General features: G+C 42.5%; 1 protein-coding gene across 1 annotated transcript in view; it reads left to right on the top strand.

The window, feature by feature from the left end:
• Positions 1 to 24,544, top strand: part of sorcs2 (sortilin-related VPS10 domain containing receptor 2) — a 359,541-nt gene that overhangs the window by 319,591 nt on the left and 15,406 nt on the right. Inside the window, exons 9-14 of the mRNA XM_080518964.1 lie at positions 467 to 646; positions 4,661 to 4,807; positions 9,177 to 9,279; positions 15,610 to 15,686; positions 15,843 to 15,934; positions 24,268 to 24,375. Coding sequence (XP_080375090.1) covers positions 467 to 646; positions 4,661 to 4,807; positions 9,177 to 9,279; positions 15,610 to 15,686; positions 15,843 to 15,934; positions 24,268 to 24,375 — 707 coding nt within the window. The remainder of the gene's footprint in view (positions 1 to 466; positions 647 to 4,660; positions 4,808 to 9,176; positions 9,280 to 15,609; positions 15,687 to 15,842; positions 15,935 to 24,267; positions 24,376 to 24,544) is intronic.

Raw genomic sequence — 24,544 nt, 5'->3', positions numbered from 1 at the left:
CGAGATGGAAAAGTGTCAATGATAAGGCACACCTTCGTGGCCACGACCCCCCCCCCCCCACACACACACACACACACCCTGATGGCTTTGTCTTCAAATGTTATGTTAATGTAATCACTAACAGGGAAAAAGTGCTGAGTCGCTACTCGTCCCGCCGTTACAGTCTTTCATGAGTGATGAAACCATTTGCATTGGAAGCTCCAGAGCTTTTGACAAGCGCACCCAACAAGTTTCCAGAGCTGCCAAACACAGGTTTTGGATGGCGAACATCTCTCTTCTCTCTCCTTGTTTCTTTTTGGCTCTTTGTGTCCCTGTTTTTTAACAGATAGCGTTCGTTCCCACGCTGTCAATGCCTCTGGGAGTCGTACCTGCTGCACTCCGTGGTTGTTTTGTCTGTTGGCGATACTGTGCCTCCTCTAATCGTACCGTCTGCTTCCCCCCCCCCCCCCCCCCCCCCCCCCCTCAGGACGTCCAGATCGTGAGCACGGACGAGAACCAGGTCTTCCTGGCCCTCCAGGAGTGGTACCAGTCAGACACGTATAACCTCTACCAGTCGGACCCGCAGGGTGTCTACTACTCCATCGTCCTGGAAAATGTCCGAAGCACCAAACAACCAGAGGAGAGCGTCCTCATCGACATCCTGGAGGTGAGTGAGCATCCAGGGTTTTAAGACACCGTGGCTCCACATGTCGTCTCAGTCATGTACTCACTTCTGATCTTCAGGCGGTATTCAAGAAAACCACTGAAGTCCATTAGCTCAAAGCACTTTTCAGTGGACACAAGTACATCATGCGTTATCCAAGTATTATGCTGACAGTACTTTTCCTTATTGATCCTATTTTCAGTAAATCCCATTAAAAAGACAAAAGCCAACAATGTGCTTGGTGGGCTCTTTCTGACATCCCTCCATCATGTGTAGCAGATCCACCTTTTCCTTTAACATCATGCTCCGCTAATTCCTAGCAATTATTTCTCGCCATTAAAGGTTGATTAATGTTGTTTATATATCACGTTACTCGAGAAGGAGGAGGCTGGGACTTGGTGTTGGTCTTTTGCAGGAAATTCTCAACTTAAACATTGTTTATTGTAGTGGGAAAACAGTGAACTCACTTAATAAGGAGCAGTTGTGCTCTCCAAGCAGCGCGTGTTTTGTCGAATGCAGCACTACATACAAAATAACTCTGTTTGTATAAATCCTTGAATATAATATGCATTCGACAAACAGCAGGGTTGGCCCACCTGCCTGAAAGTGTTGCAAACATTCCTCAGGGGGTTTTGGTCCATATTCACCGCATGCCAAATGAGTTCTTTTGGACCGGTCATTGGAGGCCATTAAAGTCATCGTCATTTTAAAGAGACCAGCGCAGGAAGACGGTGCACTGTGGTCATGAAACAAGACAAGATGACACCATATTGTCATTGTGGCAGCAGCTTTCAGATCATGGATCTGTTATAATGAAGAATTTCAAACAAAAAGAAATGCATCTTATTCAAGACTTCTGGATAAAGCTGACGAGCATTTTGAATGTTGTGACCACTAGGGGTCGCCCTCTCAACAATTGTTGCGATCAATGAAAGGACGTTAACGGCCCCAGAATGGGAACATTTTCTATTCATCAATTTGTGGAAACTTGTTTCAAACACTGTATGTTGTTCATTCTAGTTTTTTTTTTTTAATGGTTTTGGTCGCACCAGGTTGATCTTCGTCTCTCAGAGTCACGTCCCTCATCGGCCGTGAGCCACGTCACCCCTCAGGATGTTTTCCGCTTCCCTTTTTTCATAATTACTTCCAGTGAGTCTAAACCCTGGGCCATCACAAGTAGATCCCGACCACTCCCAACTCTGGGCCGTTTGGTCTCCAGATCAAGAAAAACCTCCTCTAAGTAAAATATTTATGGCCAAATTATGTCAAATAAAAAATATCAAGGTAGTTGTATAAATATGACATTTTGCATGGACACATACAGGAAACTATCAAAATCTGATTTAGTTTTTCTTTTGTTTTTGTTTTTTGGGGGGGCTTGTCGCCTTTTTATTTTCAAATATAACCCTGAATATACCAAAATATATCTGTCCACCTGACAAGTTCTCATCTAAAGTGATTATTTCCAAACATGTCACTGTCCTAATTGTGCAGAGCTCCCTAAAGTCCCTTACTCGCCTTAATGAGAGGAGAACAAGCTCAAAACATTTCAGTATGCAGAACTTTTCCCAGGCAGTATATGAAACTTTCTCTTAGACCCAAAGGAAAAACAGAGTATCCTGGCAAAAATAAAAGGGGGAGAAAAACCTCATATTGTCACGTATACTTTTGCTTTTTCTGTCACAAATCAAATCTCCTGGTGGTGATGCAGATTGAAAACCTTCAGTCATGACTGCAGACTGCACACTCATTGTCATTCAATCTCAGACACCATCTTCCTCTCGCTGATGAATAAAAAGACAAAAAAAGAACTGGGGATTCCTGTGATGTACAGTTTTGCTAACTCATTGCGATTGAGGTGAATCTTGCAGTTTTGCAAATGCAAAAAGTTTCCCTTCAGAGTTTTTAGCGAAAGGAACAATGTCCACATGTGATCTGGTTTTGAAGGGAAACCTTTTTCCTTTGCGTCAAGCTCAGGCCTGCGCTCGTGTTCGGTTTGTTGCCAGGATTTGAAAAGGGGTAAAAAGCCAGAAGAAATTGAGATAATATCCCTAGTTTAAATTTCTGTGTGGATTTTGGATTTTCTCTTTGTGAGAACTTGGGGTTTTTCCACGATCACTCCCACTGTCTAAAATTCATGCATTTGAGGTTGATCAGTCACTCCGGGTTGACAAAAGAAAGGTGTGTTTTGATTAGTGAGCTTTCCAGGCTGAGCCCTGTTTATTCCCACAGCTCGTCGAGATCGTCTCCGACTCTCGGCTCCAGTAAATTGACAAAAACAAAAATTGGGATGAGAGGATCAAAGGCTGCATGTAATGCTTCGCCAAAGACAGTCGTCTCTTCTTCAACGGCGAGCAGCCTGATGTCAGTTGTGGAGACTGCTCCTGGACTCCCTCATGTTTTGGTGGCTGGACCCGGAATGATCATTTCTTGCCTCGCCTTGAACCTCCTGTTCATCTGAACAGCCGAGCAACTGCTCATGTGTGAGTTTCCACAAGGCCTCGAGACAAATGAGAGCAGAGAGTGTAGCTCAATTGAAAGGGAAAGAAAGGTGGTGGTGGGGGGGGGGGGGGGGGGGGGGGGGGGAGGGGAGAAAGTGGAGGGGGAAAAAACCCAAGAAGACATAAAAAGGTGAGGAAATGCTGCAATCCAAGAAGGACACAAGCTCGTCTATGTCCTTTGATTTAAACACTCACCTTCTTTCTTTCCATTAACATCAACGTTGCATGATAGATAGCACGGGCAGGTGGGGAGGTCTCCACCTGGAGGGGGGGGGCATGTCTGACATGGTGTCTGGGTCCTGTTTAAAGGTCCGTCTGCGCCTCGTCGTCGTCGTTCGGTTGTTTAATGTTTCACCTTCAAAGCCCGGAGTGAGTGAGCACCACGACAAGCCTCAGAAACCCTGCGGCATGCATCGATTTCAGGGAACTGAACTTTTACGGCCCCACACCCTCTCCGTCCGGGGCTTCCGCTCAGCTTCCAAGTAACAGAAGAGAGAAGAATCGGTCTATAGAGCCATTGTTTAAAAAAAATAAAATTAATTGTGACTGCAGCCCGTGCATGTGCCACATTATAAAGAAATACTGTATATAAAAGGTAGAAGAAAAATCGAAATACATCCATCGTATCATACTGCAGTCATCTGCTCATGTTTCTACCTGCACTGCTGCTGGTTGCAGGGTTTGGGACTACAAATGTAGCTCTGGAATTCAAGAGGTGTTGCAGCAGATTTCTTTAAATGTGCCTTAACCCTTGATTGGGTAAGTGATCATATATATGCTAACTTCCTAATTTCATTCCGAACCAACAAAGAAGACATTTTCACAGAGAAAAACCAACCAATTCCACGCGAGCACGCAGAGAAGACGGTGCAAAACTCCTCCAGCAGGCGAAACCTATAGCAGCTTTACGCAAATCATTTCGAAATGTCATATTTCTTGTTTTGCCTTTTTACCTTGAAAAAGTTCCATTGTTTCCAGACTCTAGTCATCCCAGTCTGATAAAATGTGAAAAAGCTGCAACACCCTGTTTTAACAAAGTACCCATAAAACAAAAGCCACATTTATCAAATTCTGCAATAATTTATACATCTCATTCAAGGACGAGGTGAGATTTTATAATATCCAATCTAAACACATTTTACACACACATACAGATCACAAATTGCACATCATGTTTTGTTTGTAAACTTTGACCTAAAAACGACCCTGGCTTTTGCACTTTCCAAATGCTTTTTTCATGTGTTCTTTTTTAGAATTATAGAATATAAAATGCTGAGAAACTGAAAAATGTATTGGGAAAAAGCCATTAACACCTGAATTAAACACAACTGCACGTTCATTCTAGAACAACCAAATACAAAAGCTGCCTTTGCCACGGTACCTTTTCTTAAGGAAGACGGTAACTGATATTTCTGGGCCAGTAAACTCACATTGTGCCTTTATTATGATCCTATATACTGAACTTGTGTTTGCTGCAGGTGATCTTCGCTGTTCAACGTGTGTCTCGTTCCCTCAGGTTCGTGGAATCAAAGGCGTCTTCCTGGCCAATCAGAAAGTCGACGGCAAAGTGACCACTCTGATAACTTACAACAAAGGGCGTGACTGGGAGCAATTGGCTCCGCCGGCCACCGACATGAATGGGAAGCCGATCAGCTGCAAAGTGGTAAGAACCATTAATTGCTTCTAGTTGTATTGTTGTGGTCAAGGAGGAAGTCAATAGAGTGTGTTGTCAAAAGTACAAGTTTGAGGACACTGTAACTAAAACAAGGCCATTTTTGGTGGTGGAAATATTAATATTAATCTGGACTGAAGATTGATTGAGAATAAGCTGTGGTCTACTTGTGGTATTGGTTCGCAGTAGATCCTTTTTTAAATACTCTGTCTTAAAACTTTAAATCAGGAGAAAAGAAGAGAAAAGAAACGTCATTGTAGGCCTCTCAGCAGCTTCAATAGAAAATGGCCCGTCATGGACTGAACCAGCCCAAACTGTAAGCTTTATTGAAAAGGAAAGCATTTTAAGCCTGACTTGACTTATAAGTAGAAACTGCATCAGCCTCCTTAACTGAAACTGGGAAGTGATTCCACATAAGAGGTGATAGCTGCAAGCTTTGCCTCCCATTCTACTGAACTTTACCACCTGAGTATGTTGGTGAAATTAGCTGTGTTCATCAATATTTGCTGTATTTAAATTTTGGAGCACTTAAAACAACTTTTTTTAGAAAAACAACTCAACAGTAACAGTAAAGTATGCCTTGCCTTTTACAACCTCCCCATGTTCTGACTGTGAACAACCAACATTCCGTGATGATTAACCTTCTTTCAGAAGTTTGATAATCCTCTCCGTTGTTTCACCTGACTTCTCTGTTGTTGGAGCCGTGATTCATGTCAATCCACCTGGTGCAGCAGGTCTCCAAGGTGTGGGCACACCTTTGTACGTGCAGGCTAATGAGCACATTTAGTCTGATGCAGGTGTTGGTTTTGGCAATGGATATTTACATCATTTATATAATTTACATAATGCCATATTTTTTTCCCTCAGCAGTTGTTATTGATTACCACAATGTTTTTTTTCTTGGTTTCTTTTAGTGTTTCTTAAAGCCAGCATGTTGTAATTTTAAATGACTTTAGTTTCGTGGCTGGTCCATGATCTGCTTTGTTTCCTTTCAAAATGAAACAACTGAATGAACGTCCTCCAAGACTGGTGATTCCATCATTATTTTGCCAGGGCTTACAGTTTGTATCGTACTTTTGTTACCCCAGCAACTCCAGCATGATGGGATTTAATGTCACAAAGTCAGGCTCTGGTCCAAACTCCATTCTGAGCATGGCGGTAACTTTGTAGTGGAGGATCCTGTCTGTAACGAGACAACATGTTCTGAGTTGGGAGTGTTTTTTTCTCCCAACTCAATGGGATGTTGATGCAATCTTGCACAAACAACTATCAGTCAAAGCGCCGCGACCCGTCGGCCAGGTTGTTCAGAGTGTGTACACAAAGAAAAGCGGGAGGGAAGGGAGGCTGTTGTGCTTTGAGGAATGCGTGCGTGTTGCCCGGCTACCTCCGCCATCCATCTTGTCAGAGCCGCAGCTCGCGGGCGACACAGAAAAGAGCAATGAGTCACCGGTCGTCTGATATCCATACATCACACCTTGCAGGGAGATAGCAGGGGTAGCGGGGGCCGGGCTTGGTCCTTTATTTGAGCCATCGCTCTCGTCGGCTGACAGATCTGAAGTGAGACGGCGGTATTAGCCCGAGACTCATTTACCAATGGCGTTGGGTTGCTTTCTTGCATACTGACCTCGTCTTCCCTTTTGGCCTCCTCCATACCTCATTAGAATTACCTCGCAGAGACAAAGTCATTCTTCCTGCAGCCAGCTTGTTACACCTATCAGTCACTGAGGAGGCTTGACGCCGGGGCTGGACGCCACACAAATCACCCCGCTGACATGACGAGGCACAGAGATCGACGGGGCGGCGGCGTCGATGTGCCATCTCACGTCAGGCCGACGCTGTCGGCCACAGCTGTCAGCCCGCCTCTGGATAGGCAGCGTCTCAGACTAATGACCTTCGTGTTTCCAACGGGTTTTTCATGATGTCTCAATGAGCTGTGTGTGTTTGAAAGGAGGCCGCTGAGATTGTGACTCAAAAGGCTTCAAATGTGCAGCCGAGACGCTCATGTTGTACGTTTAAAGTGCTCAAATAGGGGCCGTCTTTGCTTTGGGTTTTTTCGTGGTCGGTTTTTTTTTTGACTGACAATCATTTGTCAGTCAAGAAACCAGTTCACATATAGCTCATGAGTAAAACCAGCCGCCCACTGTGAAAGTGGTCTAGCATCGGGGAACACTGAAGAAAATGTAAGCAAACACTCAACTGATGAGATAAGATGACGGCCAGATAGAGCCTCTAAAAATACATACCTGGAGCTGATGGCGTCAACGGCCTTGCTCCAAAGGCAGCCTGAACAATAGCAAGAATTAGGCATTTGATCTTTAATAGTCTTAAATTTTGCATCTGCCTCCTGTTTAATCAGTAATTGTGCATTACCACAAATTCTCGTTATGAACAAATAGAGGGGTAGTTCCTAACCAAGAGCAAGGACTAGAAAGGTCCTTCAGACAAGACGTGGTTATTAAAAAGGCTCTAAGTACCCTTGATAATACAACTTTGGAAGATTCTTCACTGTCTGAAAATGTTTCATCTACTGTAAAAGCAAAAAAATTCAAATGGAGCTGAGCTTGATTCCAGATGGATGGATGGATGGATGGATGGATGGATGGATGGATGGATGGATGGATGGATGGATGGATGGATGGATGGAAGTTCTACGCCAAGCCACGGGATAACCTCGCTCAATTCACACATTATGTCCTGAACCCTTTGTGCCTCGACTTTGCTGTACTTCTGCGCAACAAATTTGTTATGACAAACACTGACAGAACTTTAACTCTGGTAATTCGTCTTAATTAGCGAGTCGCCTCGGCAGAAACAAAACAACAAAAGAATATTAAACGAAACACCCGGAGCACGCTTTGAAAATCGATGCCCACTAATCCAATCTGCCGCCGTTGAATTCTTTAGAGGGAGTGTGTTCGTGGACATTAACATAAAGGAACGTCTCGGTGAGAAAATTAAGAAGAAGCATTGTAATTAAATCACACACTGAGAACAGTGCCGCGCCTGCAAAGAGGAACCTGTAGCTCCACGGCGCTGCAGACTTCCAGTGGTGCGAGTGGGATGGAAAAAGCCTTGCGCCGCTCAGTAGAATCAGCTTTCCTCAGCTAAGCTCCTGATCGGCTCTGACTAATGTTTGCACTCATGAAACTCCAGTCCGACGCTCTCCTTCGGTATAAATTAGCTCCCATTAAATATCTTTGACTGCATTAAATTTGATTAGCGCCGCTAAACCGCTTGCGCCGCGCTGTATTTGCGTGGGATTATCGGGTATCTGTGCAGTAAGACTCCTTAAATATGGCCGAGCGGAGCGCTGACGCCTCGACTTCACCCGCCTCTCCACCGGAGCACTCAGACGCTTTATTTTATTTATTTATTTAATTTTTTATTTAAAAAAAAAAGAAAGACATTTTTAAATACAGTACAGTCATTCCAATGTGCTTTTATAGAGAAAATAGAAAAGCCCAACATATCCACATGAGCAAGCAGGTGTGTTTGCGACTGTGGAAAGTAAAAACTCCTCCAACAGGGAGAAACTTTGTAGAAACCAGAGTCAGAGGTGGAGGAAGTCTGAGGACCGGTTGGGGTGAAAGGATGGAGGAGAGGAGAGGAGAGGAGAGGATAGAGGAGAGGAGAGAGGAGAGGAAAGGAGAGAGGAGAGGATAGAGGAGAGGAGAGGAGAGGAGAGGAGAGGAGAGGAGAGGAGAGGAGAGGAGAGGAAAGGAAAGACTTGATGGGAGAAACATACAATACCCTTGTTAGTGCTACATACATTTTTTTTCTTTTTAATAATACAATAATCACAGTGATCTAAATATTTTCCAACTGCCATGAGATTAAACCAGCCTGAGCAACAACAGAGCAAAAACCAAAGTAATCACAACAATTATAACAAAAGCAAAAACAAAAGGACACAAAACAAAGAAAGAAAAAGAAAAGAAAAGAGAAAAACAGAACGAAACACACAACAAAAACAAAAAACAAAACAAAAACAAACAAAAACAGGAAGAGGAAAAAAAAACAAAAAAACACCAACAACAACAACAAAAAAGCAAACAACAACTTGATTTTGATAATTAACAATCTCGTCAATGAGGAGTGGAAGAGTGTGTGTGTGCGTGTGCGTGTGTGTGTGTGTGTGTGTGTGTGTGTGTGTGTGTGTGTGTGTGTGTGTGTGTGTGTGTGTGTGTGTGTGTGTGTGTGTGTGTGTGTGTGTGTGTGTGTGTGTGTGGTTTGTCCTCTGGATGTGACGCTTTATTTATTGACGGTCCCTTGCTTGAAGGAAAGCGTCCGGCGCCACTGTGTGTGAGTTCACCGTGTTCATTCAGGGTTTGACACACGTTGTTGTCTCTGCCCCCGTCAGCCGGACTGCCACCTCCACCTCCACCTGCGCTGGGCCGACAACCCCTACGTGTCCGGAACCGTCCACACCAAAGACTCCGCCCCGGGCCTCATCATGGGCGCCGGTGAGTTCACGCCATTTATTAACTCAATAAATCCCATCAAGCATGATTCATACTCCCTCATCCACACGCATGTTAAGCCTTTATCAGACACTGAACATATATACATTTTGCATTTCGTCGTTTCTTTCATCTCCTCATAATTGTTCATTGTTGACAGTCGTTTCTTCACAGGAGCTGCTGCTTGTTTTTTATCCTCTGTGCTCATTAAAATCACCCTGTCTTATCCATTTCACCCCGTTACATCATTTAAATTGAAAACGCCATAAATATAACTGTGATATGCTGCGTGAGCAAAGAGTCGGGCACATTAAAGTGGTGCAAGTGTTCAAACATCTACCCAGAAGTCATATATGGAGTACGTGCATGCATATGATACCACACACTGTAGGACAGTGGAGTCGAACAATAGAAAAAAAAAGAAGTTTGAATACAATGTGTGTGATTTCTAGGTCAGAGTAATGCTTTTTAAACTGATTAACATTTTAACAAATGTTTTTAACAATTTTAACAAATGTTAATGGCACAAAAGGTTGTTTTACATTCACTTTAAAGTGAGGCCACATTAAAAACAAACATTTTCAAGTGAAACTGGAAAAACGTTCGTTGCCATTTTGAGGTGTATTTCCACCACGACGGCGCTCAGAGCAGCTGAAGACACAACTTTTACAAAACGGCTCAAAGGGCGGAACTTTATGGCAACGCTCCAACTCAGTTTCCGTGGAAACAGGGTGTCGGTGTAAAAGCTACGACAGTGAACATTGTTGTCTGAGCCCATGTATGTGTGGATTCGTTGCATAAACAAACAAACAGCTCAAACTCTGGACTGCATCGTTTTCATCGTTTTAAAAAATGTCGTTGTGTAAACAAGTCCCGAGAAAACACTGAGGTGTGGTATCCCAATGGATGCCAAATAAAGAGCTACATGTTGAAATAATCAAATAACTAAGTAAAGTTGGATTGAAATACAGTCTCTTATTATGAAGGATGCCAGGAAGAAAACATTAGCTTCATTTAAATGTGCTGTGTCATCAAATCAAATCAAACTTTATTTCATACAATGAAACATGTAACACAAGGTGCTTTACATAAAAGATTAAAAAGAAAAATTAAAAACAAAACAACACGTGCACGAGCACACACACACACACACACACACACCACCAACCCCAACTGCCCGTATCACAATATAAAAACTGATGGAACAATGTAAGCATGGCCAGGCATTTATCACATCTGATTGCGTGACGAGTTTGTTTGTCATTTGCACAAAATGAGTGAATAAAGAAGTGGCAGCCAGTGGCAGAGGGACAGAAGACATGCGTGTAGCACAGCCCCGGTCCGGCGCATTGTTCGCTTCTGCAAAATAAACCGTGTGCTCAAACAAAAGGTGCGCTTCGGGGTACATTGATTTTATGACGTCGTCATGCGCTTACCTTCTGCAGACTGGGCTTGTCTTAACGTAAATGCCAATGCCCAAGTACATTGGATTTGCCCCGTGGCGTGTTTCCAGAGTAGAGGAGATGAAAAATGACTGGTGCGCTCGCACTTCACCTTGGTTGACGGCAAAGGTTTGATCGGATTTCTCTACATCGACTATAAACAGTTTTTAGAGCCAATTATCAACGGATCATCGATTTAAGCATATTGTTAACAGTTGACTGTATATTAATTATGACAACACCTGGATTTTCTTTAAATACGGAGCATTACAGTACCAACATATGGGGAAGGAGGCCTTTAAGCGTTACAAGGTGACGGTAACAGTAGTTATTGTTGACTTCCTTCTGCTTCTTCTTCTCTCTTAAATTGATTCTCCTTGTCTTTTCCGTGCTTGGCCAGGATATCAACACTACGTTTACGCCGTTTGAAGCACGACAATCTATTCACGGAGAGCATAAATGCACTCATTTTAACCACACTTCAAGGGAAATTACACTTATGTCTGAGTGTTATGAACAGTGATGCTCTCATATGACCACTTTTTTTAGTAACGAGTTAATAAATATCTCATGCAACAACAGAGTACAACCACATCTCTGGATACATAAATACCAGTAATAGTAGAAATCTGATAATAAAACCATGAGCCAAGGTTAAATATGTACCAGCAGTCAATATGTGTCGTGGTGCAGTGTATACGTCATGAAAAATCGATATTTTCACAAAGCCAAACAATTACTACTGAAAGCGGCAGAACAGTGACTATATAATGACTCAACGTAAAGCTAATTTTAATGAAACCCGCTGGTCCAAAATCCAGCCAAGTGTCGCAAAATATTCTCCCGTGGCTGTTGCATTATGGGTGTTTTACAAACTCACCGTGACGGCAAGCTCCTGAGACGAGCCTGATCTCAACCAGGTCGCCATCGTTCATGGCACCATCACGATAGCTCAGCTTGTGTTTGCTACTCTTAAGAAATGTGTTAAAGAATCAATGATTGTCGAAATGTAAATTAAAACAAAACAATTCAATACATTACCTAACAAAAGGTTCAAATTCATCACAGGACAAAAATGGTCAAATTCCTGAATGAAAAGGAGCAGAAAGAAGATTAACTTATATATTCTGTCCCTTTAATTGAATTAATCCTTTATATTTCCAAGAGAAAAAATCAAACAAAAAGTTTAGTGCAAATTTTCCCACATACTGTGACTTTTCCACCGTGATTCATGCTGTTCATAAAAAACACACAGAACGTCTCTATCACCGAAATAGACTCTTAATTCCCTTTATAACTCTCTTTTACAGTCTTGACCATTTTTTTTATGACATTAATGTCACCTGCAACTCCACAAGTTAGTGCAGACGTCCAACTGTGAGGCAGCCATTCCAGTTATTTATGTATTTCTGACTATGTGACCTTCTCTGCACCTGACATTTATGAAGTGTTCCACGTCTTATTTTCACACTCATTAACTGAAGCAATCAATGTTTCTGGTCCAACCACAGACTATAAATGAGAGTTCGGCATGTGCAGAGGCAGCAGCATCGGCGGTGACGCTTGATCTTTAATGTATACGTAAAGAATTCAGCTGTTAACTGCAGCAGGTCCTGACGGGGAACCGAGAATGACATTGTAAAGACATTTTATTTAAATCACAGGGGAAAAGAAAGCTAAATGAAAGATAAACTACAAACTAGTCCTGTGGAGGCTTTTTCTCTGAAAGAGCCATGAAATTGTGAAATTTGCTGTTTAGTGCTATTAATTAATGATTTTACCTATACTTGTGTTTCTTTTTATAATTATGTTACATTACATTGTGGGTTGTTTTTTTTGTTTTTTTTCTTGTTTTCCCTCGTTGCCATTCTATCCCTCATTGTCTCTCTGTTGGGCACATAGTTGATGTCGTACAAATTTCCAAAAATGAACATTTATAACACTTTCCCCTGCAATTCTAACCACTGATATAATCTCAAATAGCACAAGGTTTGGATGTAAGTCAAAGGAAAAGAGGCTTCAGGTGAATAAATAACCAATCAAACTGACAATAGGCTGCACAAAAACTTTACTGTGTTCATTTTACAACATCTACATGACATTCATATTTGATGAACGGGTCTCTTTAAATGTTGTCGCTGCAAGGAATTGTGGGGCAGCATGATCTGGTCTCCTTTGGTAAAGGAAGCATCAGTGTTTCCTAGGCTAAAGGAGGCTCTAAAGGAAGCATCAGTGTTTCCTAGGCTAAAGGAGGTTCTAAAGGAAGCATCAGTGTTTCCTAGGCTAAAGGAGGCTCTAAAGGAAGCATCAGTGTTTCCTAGGCTTAAATGAGGTTCTAAAGGAAGCATCAGTGTTTCCTAGGCTAAAGGAAGCATCAGTGTTTGCTAGGCTAAAGGAAGCATCAGTGTTTCCTAGGCTAAAGGAGGTTCTAAAGGAAGCATCAGTGTTTCCTAGGCTAAAGGAGGCTCTAAAGGAAGCATCAGTGTTTCCTAGGCTAAAGGAGGCTCTAAAGGAAGCATCAGTGTTTCCTAGGCTAAAGGAGGTTCTAAAGGAAGCATCAGTGTTTCCTAGGCTAAAGGAGGCTCTAAAGGAAGCATCAGTGTTTCCTAGGCTAAAGGAGGTTCTAAAGGAAGCATCAGTGTTTCCTAGGCAAAAGGAGGCTCTAAAGGAAGCATCAGTGTTTCCTAGGCTAAAGGAGGCTCTTAAGGAAGCATCAGTGTTTACTAGGCTAAAGGAGGTGCTAAAGGAAGCATCAGTGTTTCCTAGGCTAAAGGAGGCTCTAAAGGAAGCATCAGTGTTTCCTAGGCAAAAGGAGGCTCTAAAGGAAGCATCAGTGTTTCCTAGGCTAAAGGAGGCTCTTAAGGAAGCATCAGTGTTTCCTAGGCTAAAGGCAGCATCAGTGTTTCCTAGGCTAAAGGAAGCATCAGTATTTCCTAGACTAAAGGAGGTTCTAAAGGAAGCATCAGTGTTTCCTAGGCTAAAGGAGGCTTTAAAGGAAGCATCAGTGTTTCCTAGGCTAAAGGAGGTGCTAAAGGAAGCATCAGTGTTTCCTAGGCTAAAGGAGGTGCTAAAGGACGCATCAGTGTTTCCTAGGCTAAAGGAGGTGATAAAGGAAGCATCAGTGTTTCCTAGGTTAAAGGAGGTTCTAAAGGACGCGTTGAGCCTCCTTTCCTTATCTTATTGAGAATTCAAATGTTCCTTGGCCACCTCTTAACCACTTCAGGGGTTTAAGGAGAAGGAGATAGGAAAGGGGATAGGAGGGACTATGAGAACCCAACCAATATGTTTTTCATGGATGTATTCAGGAGCAAACTTTATTTTATTTGTAAAAATATTTTAACAGAGTTTTCTAATTTGCATTATTTTGAATCATGCAAAGTGACTCTGCTCGCAAAAGTATTTGCATCGCGACCTTGAGAAACATTTTTTTCTGCTTTCCAGTCCGGGGGAAAACTCTCACAGAAGCCTTGATGGAATAAATTAAACTTTAATAGTTCGTCTCAAGCTAAATTATGTGATTTATTTTGAAGTTTTACTTTGAACCGTTGCGTACACAATGTTTTTGAAATATTCTGCGTGCCGAGGTGCTTGATTTTATCCACCTGTGGCCATGGATTGATTGAAACTCCTGACGTCAATGATTTAGATTCAAGCTAGCAAATACTTTTGGCAATACGAGGCATGTTGGGAACGATTTTATCGCTCAAAGGTCAAAGTCCAAGAATCTTTTTTTTTTTTTTTTGGTATTTTGACAGTGGAGTTTTCACAGAACCAGGTAAAACATTTAAATGAGGATTTGACTTTAAACTAAAAGCAGATTTGCCGAGCATTAGTGTGAAGAATGACTGCTCACCTCCGTTTAATAAAAGTAGGACTTTTGGCTCCAACTCCCCTGAAAGGACCTTTAGTTGAATGGAGCAAATATAGAAGGTGGTTTTGAAATAGTCAGTAGTCAATGAGCTCTGGAAAAAGACGTCCAGCTGGTGGTCGGTCCAGGTGGGCATGTATTTCATAAAGCAACATTCTAGATTTATGACACAAAAATTCAAATACTTAAAGTGTTTGTTTTTTTTTAAATACACTGTCCATTTCATGGGAACAGATGAAAGGTTCCAATGTCATGATCAAAGTTTGCACAGATGTACTTTACAAATGTTTTCATTCTCTTTGTGAAGCAGATGTTCATCCAATGAAGATTACATTTTATTCCTCTAGCGCCAATTACAACACTGTCATTTCAATACACTTTTACAGACAAAAGACACGCGTGTGGAAAATAAAAAACTCCCCTTTAACAGGAAGAAACCTGCAGAACCAGAGGAGGAGACTTTGTACGGTTCCGGTTGAGTTCAGAGGATAGAAGGACAGGAAATGATCAGACAGATTCAAACCCAGAATTTAATTTGTTTTTATCCAAGCAACATGTTGGATTTGTCATCAGAAAGTGTATTGAGCAGTTTTGCATTGTTATGTCTTAAGCCACTGCGAGTTGTAAAACCTTCTTTAAAAACAAAGTTAAAGTCCGTCGTCTCTGAACACGGACGTGGCGTTCTAATCATTTTCAGTTTGCAACTTTCATATTAGGACTCGTCTTTCCTTCGCCGCCTCCTTTCATCCTCGTGTGAACGGTAAAGAATTACAGCCCTGGGTCCCGCCTTCCTCTTCGATCTCCCAGAGGCCTTTTGATCAGACAGTGATGCTCCTTCCTCTCTGTCGTGTTTCACTTCATTTGACTCGACTCAGAATCCACTGCTCTCGTCCAGTCAGGAACCTTCTCAACCTCGTCACAGAGGCTCTTTATCTCTTCCCTTGTCTCCTTCCCACTCTCTGAATCTTTCACCACCGCCTTCCCACCTGAGAACATAAAATCCTCTATTCCTCACTCCTCCAGGTAACCTTGGCTCCAAGCTGGTGGAGTACAAGGAAGAGATGTACGTCACGTCAGACTGCGGGAAGACGTGGCGACAGGTACGTTGACGAGCTTGCTTCTTCGCGCCACGTCGTCTGGTCTGATGAATGACGTCCAACTCCACATCAATTCCATGTTTCTTTTTCACTCCAAGCTGATCGCGCGCTGGCCTTGTTGTTTTGTCGGCCTCTGATTGGCTGCCGTTGTTTCCTCAGGTGTTTGAGGAGGAGCATCACATCCTGTACCTGGACCACGGCGGGGTCATCGTCGCCATCAAGGACACGTCCATCCCACTCAAGATCCTCAAGTAAGAGTACAGTCTTTTCACCGGACCAGGATTATATTGTTCTGTTACCGTCACAGATTTAATGGAACTTGGTTATAATAACCAGTTATTTCTTCAAGAAGTTGTGAAGGACCTGTTACTCGTACGGATACGATTAAATGTTAACGTTCGGAGACATAGAAAAGTTTGTTTTGTCCTTCTTAGTTCAGCCTGTAATTGTCTGTGGCATTATAGTTTTGTGAGACACATCCTCTGAATGGTCACGCAGTCATTACATGTTATAAACGTGTAATTGGTGGGCAATGTTCTGATGTATTAAGGCCTCGATTCCATGACAAGTGAAATTGTTTAATTTCTGCATTAAAAAAAAAACCCGATGTAGTCAGCATGCCAGTCCATGAGTTGGTGCTGTTTTTTTGTTTTCATGAAACCACACAAACATGCATGCAGAGAACAATACGTTATAAACATTAACAATCTACCGACGTTCGTATGGACAGACGACATGGTTGGATTGTCTCCCAAGTCCCAGGAAAATGTTGGGCGTCGCTGATGTGCGGAACTATTTACCGTGGCCGTCGTCCTGGTTCTAAAAGTCCCGACTTGGGAGCCATTTTCAAAAAAATTACCTTTTCAGTGGCTCTGAGCACCGTTGTCACGGAAACAGACGCCCAAAATGCTACAAACAGTTTCCGTTTTCACACGAAAACAGGAAATATTGTAACGCGAATGGAGCCCAAACCTACAATCATTTTACTGGTTGGAATAGCCAAACAGGTTCCAACAGGAAGAATTCCACCGCGGCCAAATCAGGCACAATTATTGCACAACTGTCTGTGTTGAAGTGACTGAAGTTGCCGTAACGTTGTATTTGCTTACTTGTAGAGAATCTGTCTTAAAAACAAGCAGTTTAGGTGTATTTCATCCACCATTATGCACATTGTCCACACTATTCTCCACCTCGCTGCTGCACCATTTGCGACTTTGCTACAGTTGCAATACATCCCCCCTTTCTTTAACATCAGTTTAAGAAAATAAAGAAATGAGGTGTGGTGGAGGCGTGACAAAGCCGGTGTTTTGGATCCTTTCGTTTCCATGGCAACTGTTGATCCTTTTCCGATTGGTAACTTTAAGGTAAGGTGGGGGTGAAGAAATCTGAAACAGATTATTAAATGTTAAAAGGAAATTCAACAAATATGAAGCATATTTTCTCAGGTCTTGTTAGCCACAGTGTTCGGCGAAGCCCTCCACTGGCATTGTGGTACTATATCTATATTCGGTTCACAGGAGAGGGGAAACCAGTTACTTTCCAGCGCAGTACCCTTCAAAATAATTTAAGATCATCTCTCTCTGTCACCTCAGTTCACGCTGACAATTTCAAGCTCAGCAAGATGGTATCTGGTCGACCTTAATAAACAGGGATGGAATAATGACAGACCATAGATAAGGGAGTGCTCCAAAAAAAAAAAAAAAAGCATTTATCACCGACTTAAATCAAATGACCTTTCAGACGGCCAAGGAGTCCTTCACGTTCTCTCTTCCGGCGGTGGATTCAATAACCCCAAAGGCTCCAGTGTGAAGCAGCTGTGAAAGAGTCTTCTGCAAAAGTGAGGCCAGGTTTCCACCGTCTCACAACCCAGGAACCTTCCCAACCACTTTCTTGCTGTAGTTTGAAGTTCCCACCAGGGAATTAGCCGTCCCTTGCCAAGCCCATGCAGTCCCATTAGTCTCCAATCTGAGTCTTTACTCTTCCTGGACACTGCTTCAACACGCAACTTTTTTTTTTTTGTCACTGATTTGGATTTGCTGCAAATTATATATAAACATCTACATCGGTCTTTTATAAAAGTGGAGATAAGTGGCGCCTCCTCCAGGGCAAACGTTGCTGATTTCTCTTCCCCTCTCTGACTGTCAATGTTTAGAAAGACGTGAGTGTAGTAATGTGGCACAGGTGTATATATATATATAAATATACCCCAGAAAAACCTTCATTATGAGCATATTTGACTGACAAAATGTCACGCAAAACAAGCTTCTTCAACTTACGTTGTCAATCAAGAATCGAAAACGTCTTTCAAGGTTGCAGGTTGATGAAACAAACTGGTGGACTTGTGAATGAGATTGCAAGAGTAATTAATAATAGATTATTTTTATGTGTTCTTGTGGAAAAAGAACATTCATCCCTGCCACGGTGTCAGGCATTTGGTGAAAATATATCCTCTTCTGAAGAAATGCAATGAAACATTAACAGATTATTTTGATATTTTCTGGTGTTTTCTTCATAAATCTGTTCAAACAACTCCACCACTGCACAAAACTACTGAACAGTCAATCATTTCGAGGATTTGAACCCTTTGAATGTCAATTTGATGACTTGTTGAGTTTGTTTTTTTTCCAACACGATATTACAATAGTCCAGGGAACAAATGTGTGTCACGCACTGAAGATATTGAACTATGAAGTCTTTTCTTGGAGAACTTTGAGACCAAAACCCATTTTAAAAACATACTAACTCAAATAGATACAAGCTTGACCAGATTGTATATTGTAAAAATTACACAACTTATATATGAAGCAGAAATCAAAATATATCTAAAATCTGCAGAATTACTTTGGAAAGACGCGTCTGCTCAGGTCTGGAATTGAGTTTGGACACTTTCGCTCTCGGCCTCGTTTCCTTGCCGCTACATTATTCATTCTTTGCTTATGGGCTGAATGTGTAATGAGGGTTTGTCGCACAAGAACCTGACAGCGACATGAAGGCCGCTCTGCTAAACTGAAGCAGGTTAAAAACTGCTCAATGAGACAAATTCCTGCTGCTTCAGTTGGATTTTCTGAATTTCTGGAAATAATGGCCAAGCATGACACGTCCATGTTATACTTGTCATATGTTCACATCAACACTGGGAGGTTGTGGAGGTTTTTTTGTTTTTTTTTCCTTTTTCTTCCTGTTTTGCTTTGGAAAAAATGACGTGATGGATTCTCTTGTTTAAAAATAACATGAAATGTGAAATATTGTGACACTTGTCAGATTTAAACAGAGAGAGAGAGAGAGAGAGAGAGCGAGAGAGAGAGAGAGAGAGAGAGAGAGAGCTCAAACTGTCTCCAACATTCAACAGTAATTTCTTGATATTTTACTTCTCTATCTATCTATTACTATATTTTATATTCTACTGCTCAGGAGGTTGAGTCTTGCTGTCGTACCAACCTTTGATGTGTGCTGACGTTAATTGGAATTAGCAGGTCTAATATCTCCTGACTCCTACATGCTCTTTCTAGAAATGAGTTGTCTTCAGGATCCTCATCAAAAAGGACGTAACTAAGACGGTTCTGCCGGAACTGTGGATGAGACGACGGCGGACTGTCTAATGAGCACAGTGGAGGCCGGACTTACCTGCAAATATATATCAGAGACACCAGGATGACATTTTCATACGCTTGGATAATTGCATTTGAGTCGTGGTGTAACTCCTCCAATCATCGTTGGGTCAACGGTTCAACAGACTCTCAGTCGCCCGAGTTATTGTCTGTAAAATAGGAGCTTTTGGCCGACATCACCTTTTCCAAAGAACATAAAAGAAAAGATGAGGCGGGGAGAAATGCGGGAACGAGAGTGGACGGAGGACTCGTCTGTTCTTCGTTCAGCGTGTCGTCTGGTCACACTTAATCGGGAGCGCTTGGAGAACATTTTGACCTTGTTAATGCTGAATATTTCAAGACTTTCGAAAGTAAATACAAAATACCATTAGTATTTATTTAAAACTTGACAAAAATCCCACAAAATGAATGTCCTGTATCTCAAACACTCTTGATTCCTTTCACCACATTTGAAAGCTGTAGTTGTAATATAAAAAGAGTAAATGAGTGTTTTATTTGGGCGCATGTTAAGAAATGGTCGTACACTGAGTGCAAGTCATTGCTTCATATGATATCATGAGAAGTGTGATGTATAATTCTTTTTCTTAAATCCTCCACGAGCTACACCTTTCTCTCATTTTTCATTTTTTGTATTAGAAAAGTTTTACATTTAAATGACAACACTGATGCTTCCTTTAGAGCCTCCTTTAGCCTAGGAAACACTGATGCTTCCTATAGCCTAGGAAACACTGATGCTTCCTTTAGAACTCCTTTAGCCCAGGAAACACTGATGCTTCCTTTAGCCCAGGAAACACTGATGCTTCCTTTAGCCCAGGAAACACTGATGCTTCCTTTAGCCCAGGAAACACCGATGCTTCCTTTAGCCCAGGAAACACTGATGCTTCCTATAGCCTAGGAAACACTGATGCTTCCTTTAGAACTCCTTTAGCCCAGGAAACACTGATGCTTCCTTTAGCCCAGGAAACACTGATGCTTCCTTTAGCCCAGGAAACACCGATGCTTCCTTTAGCCCAGGAAACACTGATGCTTCCTATAGCCTAGGAAACACTGATGCTTCCTTTAGAACTCCTTTAGCCCAGGAAACACTGATGCTTCCTTTAGCCCAGGAAACACTGATGCTTCCTTTAGCCCAGGAAACACCGATGCTTCCTTTAGCCCAGGAAACACTGATGCTTCCTATAGCCTATGAAACACTGATGCTTCCTTTAGAACTCCTTTAGCCCAGGAAACACCGATGCTTCCTTTAGCCCAGGAAACACTGATGCTTCCTTTAGCCCAGGAAACACTGATGCTTCCTTTAAAGCCTCCTTTAGCTGAGGAAACACTGATGCTTCCTTTAGCCTAGGAAACACTGATGCCTCCTTTAAAGCCTCCTAGTGGGTGCTCTTGCTTTGTAATAAAACCACACACACATGCACAGAGAACAATACCCCACTCTTGACATGGAGATGGAGTCAAGAATGTTTTCAAAAAGTTGTTTTTTTTCTTGTCTCCATGGAGACGGAGTTGGAACGTTTCCAAAACGTTGGACTTTGAGAGCCGTGCTCAGTTCTCCTATCCTTTCTTTCCTGGTTGCTAATCGTCCACAGGTCTTCTGTCAGAACTCTTCCCCATGTACACAATCCCAAAACAAAGCATAATAAAAACCGCCGTGTTCCCGTGAGGCGGCGGGGCGTATCTCCCGACTGTACGCATCAAAGCCATGTCGTTTTCACAGCCACTTGAAAAGCAAGCAACTACCTCGCGTGTACACGCACACACTCAAGTTATTTCTGATAATTCCCCGGCTCCTCTCATCCACTCACTCAAACTCCAGAGGATTTTTTTTTTCTTTTTTTTTTCCCCCTAAACACTGTAATTCACACAAGGCATTCATATCAGTTAATTAACAAAGGGTAGCAGGCTGAGAAATGAGATGCCACCATAACACGGCGCCTGGACAGGCCTCTGCTGTGTACATTAATGATTTATGATCGGTACTGTTCTCGCTTTCTTTTACTGTGCTGGAGGATCTGAGTGAAGGCTGGCGCCTGGCATGAAGCATAATTATAAGTTTGGCGGGCTAATCTGATTGATTAAGGGGTTATCTCGACCTCCATTTCGAATAAGTCTAATAACTCGGGTATTAGCGGGCGGAAATGAGATCTAATAGGACGGGAGGCCGAGGACATCGGCATGTGGGATTGCTGGAAGTTGCTCAGTTGACGCCACAAAGAGGTTCCTCGACTGTTCTCTTGTTTCAGCGCTTTCCAGTTTGGCCGTATTGAAGCCAAGGCTGTTTCATTTGATTAGAGAAGAGAAAAACTGATCCTGCAACTTCATTAGCGTATTTCAAACAATAACTCTAACTGTGAATTGTGACGAAACATGACAATTTTACTTAAATTATTACAAATATTCACATGAATACTGAAGTTTTTAACCATTTGCTCCTGAAGGCCACGTCGTCGCCTCATGATAGAGCCGTGGCTTTCGTCACAGTCCTTCACCAGCTGCTTTTTGGTCTGAGTTCTGCTTTTCCTGGAGGACCGGAGCCGTTTCAGAGGTTCTCAACATGGTCCGAGACGGACGCTGGTTTGATTCCCCAGAAAACTGACCTCCCAAGTTGGGCTTTTGGTCCGGTGTTGTCACAGTCCCATGACCAGTGATGCTTTTAGAGCCTTTTTACACGTTTTTAGGTCAAAATGCTAAACGATTGTTGCATTTTGGGTTTCCATTTACACCGGTTGTGAGAACAACTCCCAAGGTAGAACTTTTTGAATGATGGTCGCTTGATAATAGCTTGTTTCAGCCTTCATGAAAAAAAAAAAAAAAAAGCATTTCATTGAGTCGTGTTGACCACAGATCATTCGTCTCCCCATTGGCCTTCTTACTCGCTGACAAAGCATCGACTAAAAAGCCGTCACCCATCTGAGGTCCTGGATCAAGGTCCACATTCTCCCTCCAACGCCATTCTTACTGTGAGAAGCATCCGGCAACTTTAATAACCTCACAGAATTGTTATTTTTTTTTCTTATTATTTACTTAATTCAATGAATTAAAAAGAGCAGAAGAGAATCAGTCTTATGAAATCTGCTCCTTTGTCTTACAATCACTTTACATCAGTCCAACTTTCTAGATATTTACAGTGTTACAGACATTTATGTGCCTTTCTAAGACAGTATTTACAATATACAAGTACAAAACCTTAATTTTCACGTCCGCACAAATCAAATATCTCACCTTATTTATGTCCAAATCTAATTTTCATACTTTTTTTAACAGTGTAGTTTTTATGCGTCTCTTGAATTCCAGGAGTTCCTGACTCTTTTACTTCTTTCCATAAACTAATTCCTGTCACTGACACTTCGTTCCATTGCTTTGGAATTGAATCTAGTTTTGTTTTTGTTTTTCAAAGATGTCTGTTCCTTTCACATTATAGTGACTTTCTCTTTTTTCAAAACTTTCTTAGATGTGCATTGGCAATATTTTTTTTTTTTTTATTATTGGCTTTATACAAAACCTGAAATTGAAGAACAAACAAACTGCTGAGTCTTTCTGAATCTTCAAACCCTGAACCCTTTGCATCTCAGCTGGTATAAATGTCCCTGGCTTTATGATTGGAGGGAACTTTTGGCGTTCGATCTTCAGAGGGTCGATCTAAATCAATACATCGGCCAAACACAAAGAAGAGGACAGGAGCTAAATCCTCAAACTGAACTTTGACCAACTTACTCTTCTACCTTCCCACGTTGGATTGTCGGGAGAAGATGAAGCGTCACGCCGGCGTCTGACGATTCATGACAAACATACGAGTGTCAGCCGTCGTTGCCCCCTCAGTCGTCCCCTCACTCTTTTCCCCTCTGAGAGACTTCTTTAATCTGTATTCGTAAGACAAACAGTCCTCCAGTAAATTAGGAAACCAACGCATTTTCACAGCAGGCCCCCGAGGAATCTGATTGCAGACCTGTTGAGCCCTGATAACAATATGCTCCACAATGTTTGCACATTGATTTGATTAACTGATCCTATCGCCGCTTTGCCTCATATTTCAGTACATTTCAGGCGTTTTGGGGTTTTTGAACTCTGCTGCCATCCACTTTTATTGCTATAGATATTTTCACTCTGCTAAAGTACATATAGTACAGTAAAAGTGGGAATATATTTGAATTATTTAAGACAAACAGACAAAAAGACATTTGAACGGAGTCTCACAGCGTTGGTTTTGGTGTAAAGACCAAACAAGTGACATGTTGGATGTAAAACGTTTCTGTCTTCAGCGCTCGTAGCTGCAGCAATTCCAGGGAGCTCCAGGGCTTCAAAACCCTCCGTCCTCCCGATTCCACCGTGAGAAAAGGCAACAGCTCTTTGTTTAGAAGCAGGCCGAGGCCTCCGGAGCGACTTCCTCAAGTGTGCTTGTGTGCGCCTTCCACTCTCCTCCCACTGTGCGTGTTTACCTGCTGATTATCTTATTGTCGCCGGTGTTAGAAAGCCATTAAAGCGCGCAGCCTGCAGTGGGAGCGACACGCTGCTGGATTCCACATCGATCCCCCTCGTCGTCGGCGCGGCGAACGGAGTGGAGCAGATGGCTCCGCTTGTTTGTTTCTCTTCCTTCCGAGTCGGGATTGAAGAGAAAGCTCCGACGCCAAGTGCTGCTGCACAACAACAACGAGTTGATATTTAGTGGATGAATGGAGGAAAAGCTGGACAAATAAAGTTCATTTGGGGAAACCTTGCGGATTTTCCTGTACAAAGTGTGAGGATTTGGCCTCGGGGATTCTGTCAGCTGCCACTGAGCAGGTGGCTGAGGTTTCTCGCATTTCTAACATGCTGTTGTGTTTTGAATGAATCAGAATTGAATTAAAAAGGAGGAAAAAGTGATTCTACCGTGTGTTTCAGCCATTCGAAGCTCGGGGTCGTCTTCGGGATTTGTCGTACGTTGATGAAAAGCCTGGACTCCCGATTCTGGTTTTGATTGTGCGTCTTCTTTCTCGTAGGTTCAGCATCGACGAAGGCCGAACGTGGAGCGTTCACAACTTCACCAGCACCTCCGTGTTCGTGGACGGACTGCTGAGCGAGCCGGGAGACGAGACCCTCGTCATGACGTGAGTGAACCTGCTCGACGTCGTCACTTTTATTTTGGTGAAGCGGAGCGGATTCTTTCCAAAGGATGTTTACGCGATGAGCTGTTTGTGATCTGTGATCCCATCGTTCAGCTTCACCCGTACTAAAAGAAACGTCCTCCTTCTTGGGAGTTTAACCTGGAGGAGTTAC

This window comes from Blennius ocellaris (assembly GCF_963422515.1).
Source record: "Blennius ocellaris genome assembly, chromosome: 23".
In the NCBI taxonomy this organism is placed as follows: Eukaryota; Metazoa; Chordata; class Actinopteri; order Blenniiformes; family Blenniidae; genus Blennius; species Blennius ocellaris.
Note: the sequence above shows the minus strand (reverse complement) of the source record. Positions and strands in the feature narration are given on the sequence as shown.